Here is a 12435-nt window from a genome sequence, read left to right on the forward strand (position 1 = left end):
GAAAAAAAATTAAAAAAAAAAAAAAAAGTACACAACCCACAACACCCCTGGTGCCTAGTCCAGTAATTGTGTACACATCTGAGCAGGCTGCCTTTGGGTGTCCAAGTCAGAAACATTTCACCCCAGATTCTTTAGCCCCTTCAACACCTATATGAGCCTAATTCCTTTCCCAGTTAGTTGCTAATATCTCTCTCCTTTGGTGTTAGCCCCCCCACCCCCAGATGAAATCTCCCCCAGCTAGCTGCCTCTATCTCTGTAGATCAGCCCATCTACACACAGATAAACTCGGCTTTTCCCAGCTATCTGCTGCAATCTCCTGATTTTAGTCTCTATTTACTGAAATAAACTTTCTTTCAAAAGCCTGTTTGCTGGGGCCGAGAATTTAGCTCAGTGGTTCCACAGCCTGCCTTGCAAGTGCAAGGGCCTGAGTTTGATTCCCAGTACCAAACAAAATCAAAAAAGCCAGTTTGCTGCAAAGTATATTTTTTATGACAGAGACATGATAACCAAATATAATGTGGTATCCTGGAAGGAATTCTGGAAGAAAAAAAAGGATTTAGGGAAAAACTAAAAGAATCTAAATAATGTATGGATTTAATAAAAATGGATCACTATCAGCCCACCAATTATGACAAATGACAACACTAAGTTGTTAATAATAGGAAACCAGATGAGAAGCATATGGAACTCTGTAGTACTACTGTAGATAGGTGAGTTAATTAGATTACCTTGCAGACAGGCACCACGAAGAAGTGAGCTCGCAAGGAGCCAACACAGCAAGGAGCGAACATGGAGAACAATTAAGGCACATTCACTGGTTGGCATAAAAAAAGAAAAGACATACTACTTCCCCTAGAGACAGAGAGCAGTGATTGATATTCTAAATGGGAAATTCCTTGTATGTGACTTGTTTTCCCATTTGATTCCATTACTTTGGTGACTATATATGTAATCTTATCGCTTGGTCATGGTTTTGCCCCATCTCACGCCCACCTTGTTATTTCTATTGAGTCTTATAGTTTTGTCCCACCCCCCCTTTTTTTTTGGGTACTGGAGATTGAACTCAGTACTTTGTGATTGTAAGGCAGGCACAGTGCCACTGAGCTAAATAAATCCCTGGCCCTAGTTTTGTCCCACCTTGAACCCACCTCACCTGGTAGCTTTGACAATAAAAATCCTCTGGCAGGGCCAGGGATTTAGCTCAGTGGTTCTGCCGCCTGCCTTGCAAGCACAAGGACCCGAGTTCAATCCCCTGTGTAAGACTTGTATCTCACTTTTACTCCTGGAGCGTGAACAGCCAAGAGGCCTTCACGATGCTGGGCTCAGTAGCTCAGTGAGGCTCCAGGAGCTTGTCCGATAGCGAGAGTCACCCAGGAAGGAACACACCAGGCAAGTTGGCTAATAGACCTTTATTAGTCTGGCCAGACGGCACCTCCTAAGCCAAGTAGCTCAAGAAGGGCGCTAGCTCAGAAACAGAGGCCATTTTATATAGGGCTGAAGGGGGGCGGTTTATACTTAAAACTTACAGAGAGAGGACAAAGGCAAAGAATCAGTTAATCTGAGCTAGTGGTCATCAGGCATATACTTGACCGTCACGTACTAATGATCAGCAGATTGATTATCCATTTTTCCATTTTCAACTTAGATTACAAACTTCAGAACATTCCACTACAGGCAAGCAAGGAGTGGTGTGATTTATGTTGGGTCTCTGTGTTCACTACAGTTTCCATCTAGCCTCCCAGCTACTTCAAAGCAGCCACCCAACAATTCACAATCAATCATTAGTTATCCTGTAAGGGATGGGGGGGGAGCGACAGTCTCTAGGTTGTTTGCTGGTCAACATGGAGTCGCTCTGGTTCAGTTAGGCTCCCACACCTGTACCAAAAAGAAAAAAAAAAAAAACCTCTGGGAAATAGGGTCCTGGGCAACCAACCCACTTTCCAGTACCCCTTTGTCTTAGAAGCTTTCTTTCTCAATAAATGTTTCATACTCTTAACTTCCATTGTTCCTAGAATTCATTCTTTGATTTTTAGAGAACAAAATTCAGGTTTCATGTATCTAGTAGATTTGAGCGTTATATCTCTTCCCTCTGTATCAGTATCGCAATTTTTCTGCAAATCTAAACCACTCTAAAATTAAGTGCTAGGAGTAGCTGCACACACCTACAATCCCAGCAGTTGGAGGCTGAGGCAGGAGATCACCTGGAGTTCAAGGTCAGTCTGAACTACATAGCAAGACCATGTCTCATGAGAAAAACAATTAAAAGTTTACTAAAGTAGTTGAGACAGGTGTGGTGGCACATACCTTAAACCCAGCACTCAGAAGGTTGAGGCCAACCTGGGCTACACAGTGAGTTCAAGGCCAGCCTGAACTATATAGTGACACCCGATCTCAAAAATAAAGAAAAAAGAAAAAAATCCAGTTAGAAAATTGGGAAAGAGATGGTGGGACACTAACAGGAAAGAATATGCAGGTGGCAAATAAGAACATGAAAAAATGTTCAACTTCATTACCTGTTACAGTTTCTGGATGTCCCCCAAAGCCTGTTGTGATCATAGTGGGGAGGGTCTGGGAGGGGACTGGGTCATGGGGTGCTACACAGGTGGGTGGATTAGCTGACTGTGCTGTGAGGAGGTGGACCTGGTTAGAACGAGTACAACACTGGGGGTGTGGCCTAGGTTGTACCTCCCTCCTCAGCCCCCTTTGTTCTCTGCCTCCTGGCTGCCAAGAGGTGAACCGAACTGCTCCCTGCCCCAACACTTCCTCCAAGCCACTGACCATGCAAGAACACAAACTTCTGAAGCGCGAGCCAAAATAAACCTCTCCTTGAAGTTTTGGGTGTTAAGTATTTTGTCCCAGCGTCAAGGAAAGTGACTACGACATTAGCCATTAAGAAATTACCAACACGGCCAGGAATTTGGCTCAGTGTTTCTGCCGCCTGCCTCTTAAACACAAGGACCTGAGTTCAATCCATGGTACAAAAAATATAAAATAATAATAATAATATAAGCCGGGCATGGTAGCGCGTGCCTGTAATCCCAGCACTCAGGAGGCTGATGCAGGAGGATCGCTGTGAGTTCAAGACCAGCCTGAGCTACATAGTGAGTTCCAGGTCAGCCTCAACTACATAGTGAGAAACTGTCTCAAAAAAAAAAACAAAAAAAAAAAACAAAAAAAACCCCAAACAACTGCTGGGTGTGGTGGAGCACACTTGTAATCCCAGCAGCTCAGAAGGCTAAGGCAGAAACATCTCTGAGTGTTTGAGACCAGCGTAGGCTACACTATGAGTGCAAGACCAGCCTGAACTACAAAGGGAGACCATCTCAAAAAAACAAATCAAAACAAAAAAGATAACCCTATATACCTACCAGAATGGCTAAAAATTTTAAAATGACAACACCAAGTACTGGCAAGACTATAGAAAAACTCATACACTGCTGGTGGGAAATGTAAAAAGATACAGACAACTTGGAAAAATTTGGCAGTTTCTTTAAAAATTAATCAATCAACTACAATACCACAAGACCCAGAAATGCACTCCTCAGCATTACACACTTTAAGGGATAGAGACTTCTGCCCATACAAAAAGCTGTACATGAATATACACAGCATCTTTATTTATGATAGCCCCAAACTGGAAATGTCCCGGATACCCTTCAACAGGTGAATGACTACACAGACTGAGATACAGCCATCCATGTACAACCTCTATTTAGTAAGAACTATGGAGACAGGAAACAATTTGATCTCTAAAATTATGCCAAGAAAAAAAAGAAAAGCTAGTCCCTAAAAGCAATATACTATCATTCTATTTAGATAACATTCCTGAAATGTAAAAAATTAGAAAGTAGTACTTGCCCAGTGTTTGGACGGCCAGCAAAGCACATGACTACAAGGTCAACAAGAGGTTACTTGAGGTGACGGAATTATTCCAAATCTTGATGGTTTCTATGTTAGAGTTGCTTGGTTTGGACTTGGAAGCAAAGTTTTGCCACGTTACCACTGTGAGAAACTGGGTTAAAAGTATATGAGATCTCTGTAAGTTTTTTCTTTTTTTCCTTGGGACAGGGTCTGACTAAATTCAGGCTGGACTTGCACTGAACATATAACCCAGGCTGGGCTCAAACTCATGATGATCCTCTTGCCTCAGCCTTCTGAATGCTGGGATCGCAGGTGTATACCACCACACCAGAGTATAGTAGCTTTTTTTTTTTAATCTTGAGTTTTTTGGTACTTTTTAAGTATACAGTACAATTACATTTAGTAGTTCTTAAAACTGCATGTAATTCTATAATTATTCAAAATAAAATTGTTAATTAAAAAATAATAGGTTTTTTGAGTTTCTTTTTCTTTTGAGACAGGGTCTCAGTATATAGTTGAGACTGACCTGGAACTCACTATGTAGCCCAGGCTGGTCTTGAACTCACAGCGATCCTCCTGCCTCGGTCTCCCGAGTGCTGGGATTACAAGTGTGCGCCACGACGCCCGGCAAAAAATAGTACTGTTAAATCTGGATTTCAAATAATCAAGAAATCATCTTTTAATAAAGTATATTCCAAATATTGCCTATGTCATACAACTAAAAAATAATTATCTGAAATTCAGACTTAGCTAGGAATCCTGCATTTTATCTGGCAATCCTACTTTTAGCTTCATCTTACGACATGAAATAATTACAAAATAAAAGAACATTTAAGGATTGGCTGAAAGAAACTCCACCCCAATCCCAAAAGGCTCTGAACTGTCACGTAACTCTGCCTCACAATGGATCATGACCGTTACTCCAATGGGAAAGGCACACAGAATGTGATACCTATTTTCATGTACAAGGGGGAAATATCCAGATAGTCTCCACTTTTCCATGTTAGAGTTGAAATATCTGTGTTCCCCACAACTACACATACATGAAAGTTTACATGTTAATTTGGGCTGGAAATACAGTTCAGTGATATAGCATTTGCCAGCATATGTCACACACACACACACACACACACACACACACACACACACACACACAGAGGAGAAGCCACCAGCAGCAATGGCGCACTCCTGGGGTCCCAACTACTTGAGAGGCTGAGCTAGCAAAATCACAAGTTCTAGGCCAGCCCAGGAAAACTTAGCAAGAAACTGTCTCATAAAAGAAAAGGGTTGGGGTGTACAGTTTAGGGGTAAGTACCCCTGGGTTGGATCCATGAGGGAGTACTGCAAAAATCAAAAGAAAAATATAAGCAGTGGGCCGGGGATTTAGCTCACTGCCTGCCTTGCAAGCACAAGGAGTTTGATCCCCAGTTTAAAAAAAAGAATCTAGAAACAATTTTGAATTTCTAGTATCATTTAATCACATTGTAAAAAACACAACCAAGGACTAAGAGACATCTGAGAAATACTAACATGATCAAGACTTTAAAGAAAGGAAAAAGCTGGTCTGGGGATTTAGCTCAGTGGTTCTACCGCCTGCCTCAGCAAGTGCAAGGACTCAAGTTCGATATCTGATACCAAAAAAAAAAAAGGAAAAAGCTACTCTGGAGGAAATTTATTACGTAGAAAAACAAAACATCAAAAAATTATCATTAATATCCTCAGATATAAGGTGCTACAACCACACACACATATACACACACACAATAGAATCCCATACCTGGGCATGGTAGTACTTGCCTGTAATCCTAGCATTGGGAGGCTGAAGCAGTTTGAGCCCAGCCTAGGAAACTTAGCAAAACCCTGAAGTAAGAAATCACAAAAGAAATAGAAAAGGAACTGGGGGTGTGCCTCAACGCAAAGGTCCTGGTTTCAATCCCCAGTATAGCACCACAAAAAAAGGGGGAAAGGCTAGGGATTTAGCTCAGTGGTGTTCTACCTGCTTCGTAAGTGCAAGGTCCAGAGTTCAATCCCTGGTAGGGCCGGGGGTAGGGGTGGTGTTAAAAGACAATAGAAGAAGCTGACCTGGGGCCACATGCCTATGATATAAGCACTTGGGAGGCTGAGGCTTGAGGATCGCCTAATGCCCAAGGACAGCCTGAACTACATGGTGAGACTTTTGTCTCAAAAATTTAAAAATATGCCAGGCATGGTAGCACACACACCTGTGATCCCAACACTTGGGAGGCTTGCTGAAAATTGAGGCCAGCCTTGGCTACAGTAAAACTTTGTTCCAAAAGAAAAGAAAAGGCAAAGGGAATCCCCGGCATAAGTGAAGAGAGATTCCAAGGTAACAGAGGGTAACAGTCTGCCCCAGGAACGTACCAGTCCTCTTGGAGAAAGTTTTGGGACAGAGGTCTTGAGGAGTTTGATACAAAACACATCTGAGCATCTTGAGAGAAGATTTAGACAACTGATGGAGGGACTGAGGTCAAATTAGTCAAAAGTGCATAAGCAAACAAAATAAAGACGACAAATGATTAATTACAAGGAAAACAAGGAGTTATTCAGGAAAAGATATCACAGTTTATTACATGGCAGAGCTCTGGTTAGCATTTACATAGAAATTACTATATAACCATACTGAGAAGTAGGGAGGACACGGCTGAGATCTGTGAGGGGTAAAGGCCAAGAGATAAACTCAAATTGTCATCCTCTATAATAATAATAATAAAAAACACACACAGTAGAAAAGACCTAAAATTGGTAAGTCAAGAAAAAGCAACATAATTGTGCTATTTAAAAGCATGAAAGTACATTTTAAAATGTTTTACATTTGAAAGTGGTTGCCTTAAAGCAAGAAAAATAGGGGTGGGATCAGAGAATGCTGCTTTTTTCAGACTTGACTGGTTAAACTCATAACTTCTACAAACTATGGTAAACATAACATTTTAGGAAAGGAAAAAGGCTCCATTTCCTCAAAACATTTTTAAAAGTGCCAGTTAAGCTATATTACTCGTTTTTAAAAATATGCTTAGCTTACACAGTAATAATTTACATTAATTAGACAAAGAACTATTTTCCAACCTCATTTTTTTAGAGCGTTTAAAAGAATTCTGCATTAGCATATATACAGCCCACAGACATAACCCATGCTATAGGCATCTCCTTCAGGCCAACTTGTTTATACTGAGTTTATATTTGGGTCAACAAGAGCTTAATAGAAAGAAAACATAGCTGTGTTTATCATGCTTGGTCTGGGTAACTTTATTCAAGATTTTAACAAAAATTATCCCAAAAGTAATATAAATTTAGATACTTTAGTCTAAATGCAAAATTTCATGGGCTAGGGATTTAGCTCAGTGGCACTGTGCCCACCTCACAAGTGCAAGGTCCTGAGTTTGATCCCTGTTACCAGAAAAAAAAAGTAAAATTTCCCACCCACCCCCAAAATTTAATTTTATTCTAAAGTCAACATTCATTAAAAAGTCAAAACAATTCTACAAATCATAAATATTTTCCTTCTTAAATTAATTCTATTTTCTGAGACAGGTTACCAACTCAGTTCTTTGATAGTGGTATTTAGAATCATTTTAACACTGTTTACATCTTTAAATACTTTGTAGCTATCCTGAACATCTAATTATTATAACTAAAAATATAAATTCGTTTATGACAACTCTTCCTTACAGACGAATTCCAATTATTAAATACAGAAGAAATGAGAAAAGGAGAAAATCACCAATGGACCATCGCAGTAGTAACTGCCACAAGCAAGGTCTGCCAATAGATAGCACAAGGAATCGGCGAAAGTTTAAGAAGAAACAGGACATTTGCATAGTCTCAAAGTATGTCTAGCAAATATTTAGTAATTACAAAGGAAAATGGTAAATTTACTGTAGAGAGTACTAGCAGACACCGCATTGGCATAATGATTGGCTTCATAACACCAGAAATACAGCATCAGAGAGCCCATTAGGACACAATGTCACAGACCAGCGGACACCAGAGATGTGACAAGAAAAGGCAAGATGGGACCCGGACTGGATCCTGGAACGATAAGAGAACGTTAATAAAAGGACTACTAAAATCTCTACTGCTGCCTCTGTAGTTAGCAGGGTCATATTGTAGCAAGGTCAGTTTTTTTTATTTTTTGGTACTGGAGATCAAACTTAGGTCCTTGTGCTTGCGAGGCAGTCGCCAGAACCCATGAGCTAAATCCCCAGCCTCAAGGTCAGTTTCTTAATTTAACAAATATTCTATGGCTGATGAAAGATGCACGTTAAGGGAAAGGCTGAGAAGAGTAGACAGGAAGTCTACTACTTTACAACTTTTCTGTAAGGCTAAAATCATAACAAAAGTTTTAAAAATAACTTTAAAAAGATACACATATATGTATATTTGTGCATAACATTTGTACATATATATAAAAATCAAGACTTCATGAAAATTGGCATGTTGGGCATTCAGTAAGTTAAACAGTAATGTTCTCTTCTAAATTAATCAAGTTCCTCAGAGGTAACTTAGATTCAAGTTCTCCCTCTTCTAAGTTTTAGTCTCCAGTATAACTTTCTAATTTTCATACAAAAGATTTTTGTTGTAAAACGTTCCTGTATTAGCTCAAAAATAAAAATTCTAGAATAAAATTAATACCATATTATCCAGCAAAACTCACTTAGTCCCCTATAATCCCAACACTTGGGAGGCTGAAGCAGGAGGATCACCACTAGTCTGAAGCCAGCCTGGGATCCACAGTGAGTTCAAGGCCAACCTGAACTACATAGCAAGACCCTGTCTAAAAGAAAACAAAACACAAAAACCCCACTTATCCCAGCCATGATATCCAGTCGCCATTCTTGCTACATTCCTTCTCATTATCAAACACGTTTTTACTAGCTTGGTTCTGTGTATGAGGAAAGCAGATGGCTAATAGATTTAGTATACCTAACAGGCCTGGCAGCCCAGGAAAAAGAAAAATTATCACTTGGGTATCTTATTAAGAAATAGCTGTTTTTCCAAAAGTAGACAGTATACACCTGAACTCACCTCAGATATAAAAAGTCAGTGGTTTACCTAAGTTTCTTCATATAACAGAACAGGGCTATGCCATTTGAGACTCTTCAATATCCTTCTTTGAAATTTGGTTCTAAAATGACTATTATTAATAGCAATTAACATTTTTTTGAAGCAGGCAGCAGCACCACTGAGTCAAATCCCCGGCCTGCAATTAACATTTTTTTTATGAAACAGGCAAGTCTATGAAATTTCCTCTATAAAGTAACCATCAAATCTAACTTTAAGAGCCGGGGATTTAGCTCAGTGGTGCCGCTGCCTGCCTCACAAGTGCAAGGTCCCAAGTTTGATTCCCAGTACCAAAAAAAAAAAAAAAACAAAAACAAATCTAACTTTAAGAGCCGGGGATTTAGCTCAGTGGTGCCGCTGCCTGCCTCACAAGTGCAAGGGCCCAAGTTTGATTCCCAGTACCAAAAAAAAAAAAACAAAAACAAATCTAACTTTAAGAGCCGGGGATTTAGCTCAGTGGTGCCGCTGCCTGCCTCACAAGTGCAAGGGCCCAAGTTTGATTCCCAGTACCAAAAAAAAAAAAAAAACAAAAAACAAATCTAACTTTAAAAGAAGAAAATAATTTCCCATTCTAGCTATGGCTAAATCATTCCCTGAGCATGAATCTCCTATTATCCTAATTTTTAAGTATAAGTTAAGCTGAAATCTGCCCATAGGGATTTTGGCTGATGAAACTAACAGATGAAATGGGAAATGATATTATCAAATATCAAATTTATTACTTTTTGCAGGCATTTATCTCACTGTGGCATTTGTGTTTCATCATAAGGTTATCTCTAAGAGCAGCAATAGTGAAAAGATAATTACACTTTGTTAAAAAAAATACAGGTAATTTTAAAGTGTGTCTTTATCAAAATACACTGACATTGCTATGTCAATGCTATTTCCATATGTGCCTTTTATTTGCTATGAAAAGTAGTACTAGCTGGGCATGGTGGTGTATGCCTTTATTCCAGCTACCTGGGAGGCTGAGGCAGGACTGCAAGTTGAAAGCCAACCTGGGCAACTTAGTAAGACCCTAACTCAAAGATAAAAAGAGCCAGGGGGGATGTAGCTCAGTGGTAAAGCTTGCCCAGCACGTGCTAGGTTTAATCCCCTGTACTGATAAAAAAATAAGGAGGAGGAGGAAAAGTTAAAATGTAAGAATTCTAACCCTAGTTATACAAAGAAAGGAAGACAAGCTACTGCAGAGCTAACTACACAGTACAATACATTCAAGTTGTGAAAGGACACAGATCCACTCAGAACTGCCAATACAGTCTGTCAACAGAGTCTCCTGAATAATTATATTAAACATGTTACTACAAAATGTACCAAGAAGTAGAGAATAATACTATATTGTGAACTGCAAATAACAAAACAAAACAGAGGTCCAAGAAAGCTAAAGTCTAAGCTGTAATTTACTCGCACGAAGTGGCAGCTCAAAGCAGTCACAATGTACAAAAATGTGACAAGTTATTCATACATTTACAAAAACAAAGCCTGTTCGTTGCTTTCTCAAGTTTCTGATAGCCTGTTACACGAAGTATATTTCCTTCCTGATGATAAGAAGCAGCTTACAAATATATATAAATTTCTTAAGAAGAAGTGAGTCTATTTGGCAAAACTGATAATTCCACAGTTTCCTATTACATTCATTCGTCTGAAAACTGAAAAAACTCCTAAATGAAATGTTCTTCTATTCCTTTGCCAGTTTTTCAAATTTCAAATCAAAGGAAAGTTGGAATGTATTGCTTCTTGTCATCAATGGGCAATTTCACGACATTAGTAATTAATCCAAATCAAGAGTTCTTTGGCCAAGTAACAGGCTTCCAAGTCATTCTAAATCCTTTCATAATCCTTTTTTTTCTAATTTTTCCAGTATGGCCTGGATCTTGCAAACAGCCTCTTTCCTGGCCTGCCGGACAGAGTCCTGGCCCCCAGTTTCCACAGAATCTAGTTCCAAAAGTTCCTTCGTTAGCATCTCTTCGAGAAGCCAGTACGCTTTGTCTGTCTTTTTTCCTACAAATTCTTCTACTTCTTGCTCAAGATACTGAACCTTCTCCAGCACATGTATGATTTTCTTAATACTCGCAGGAGTACTTTCGTCTGAAGATAGACCCTCTTCAGGGAGATTACTACTCTGCTCTTGACTGCTGGGCTGCTCAGCGGAGGCGTTACCATACAGTTGAGGCTCAGCGGTGTACTGCACTTGGGAATCCAGAGGGTCTGAATGATCGTTACTCACTGTACCCGGCGAGTCATACTGATGGACACTGCAAGCAAAGTTGTGCCGGTTCATGCCTTGATCTGATGGGCTATAGGGGTATGAGGAATCCTTGGAATGGGACAGCAAAATGGGGAAAAGGTTGTTTAAATGGGAATCCACCAACATTACATTTGTTAGCCCACATCTCTCCCCAGACCAGGAAGATACATGAAAATCAGATACTTCACCAATAAAATCGGACCTCCCTCTTTAATCATTTGAGAGGAACCCCACAGGAGTCCCCTGTCACTTAAAAGGCAGAGGATTCCAACAATGGCTGCCACCTGTCCTGAGGCAGGTCATCATCATGAACACCTCACAACCTCTCTTACCACCTCACAATCCAGCCAGTGACTTCAGAGGTAAGAATTAGGTAGTTTTCCCCCTAAACAGGCAAATCCTTCAGAGAGATTGTGAAAAGGAATGCAGCTACTAGAAGATGATATTCAAGTGTATGGTTTAATTTTAAATTAGAACATACAAGCTGCTACTACAGATATTACACATCTTCTATCCATAGATCATGGTCTTCCGTCTATAGATTATTTGAGGTAGTAAAATACAGTCTTTGATTGTATTTAATATTTGAATTGTATTGCAAAAAACAGAAATGTGCATTTTTCTGGGTTTTTGGTTTTGGTTTTTTTTTTGGTACTAGGGATCAAACTCGGGACCATACACTTGTAAGGCAGGTAGTGGAAACACTGAGCTAACTCCCTGGCCCCTGCATTTTTCTGTTTTTTAAAAGAATGTGAGCTGGTTGTGTTGGTGCACACCTGTAATCCCAGCACTCAGGAAACTGAGGCAGGAGAATCAGCATAACTTTGAGGCCAGCCTGGGTTACATAGTTGGTTCAAGACCAGCATGAACTACATAGTAAGACTGGCTCAAAACAAATGAACAGGATGTAAAATGTCTGAAATGTCTCTTAAAAATAAAGTGTGTGAGGGGAGAAAAAATAGGAGATAGACATAAGGCTGAGGAATGGAAACAAAGCTTTTGCATACAGGGAGGAGAGAGGGCTTGAGGGGAAGGGGAAAATGGAAAAAAAGGCAGGATGTATCATGTACAGGTGCAAATTCCCTATGATAAGTATGGGAGGCTGAGGCAGGAGGATCGCTGTGAGCTTGAGACCAGCCTGGGCTACATAATGAGCTCCAGGTCAGCCTCAATTACATAATGAGACCGTGTGTCCAAAAAGTGGGGGGCTGGGGATTTACCTAAGTGGTTCCGCCTGCCTCGCAAGC

The 12435-nt window shown here is 40.0% G+C and overlaps 2 protein-coding genes across 4 annotated transcripts in view; both read right to left on the reverse strand.

The window, feature by feature from the left end:
* The window catches only part of Ddhd2 (DDHD domain containing 2), a 41667-nt gene that overhangs the window by 28983 nt on the left and 249 nt on the right, over positions 1-12435 (reverse strand). The gene's annotated exons all lie outside the window — the stretch shown is intronic.
* The window catches only part of Bag4 (BAG cochaperone 4), a gene marked incomplete at its 5' end in the record, with an annotated part of 42274 nt that continues 39781 nt past the window's right edge, over positions 9943-12435 (reverse strand). The window contains one exon of the mRNA XM_010605160.3: positions 9943-11257. Within this exon, the coding sequence (XP_010603462.3) occupies positions 10772-11257 (486 nt within the window). The remainder of the gene's footprint in view (positions 11258-12435) is intronic.

The sequence above is a fragment of the Fukomys damarensis genome, unplaced genomic scaffold (genome assembly GCF_012274545.1).
Source record: "Fukomys damarensis isolate Sample0158 unplaced genomic scaffold, DMR_v1.0_HiC HiC_scaffold_18, whole genome shotgun sequence".
Lineage (NCBI taxonomy): Eukaryota > Metazoa > Chordata > Mammalia > Rodentia > Bathyergidae > Fukomys > Fukomys damarensis.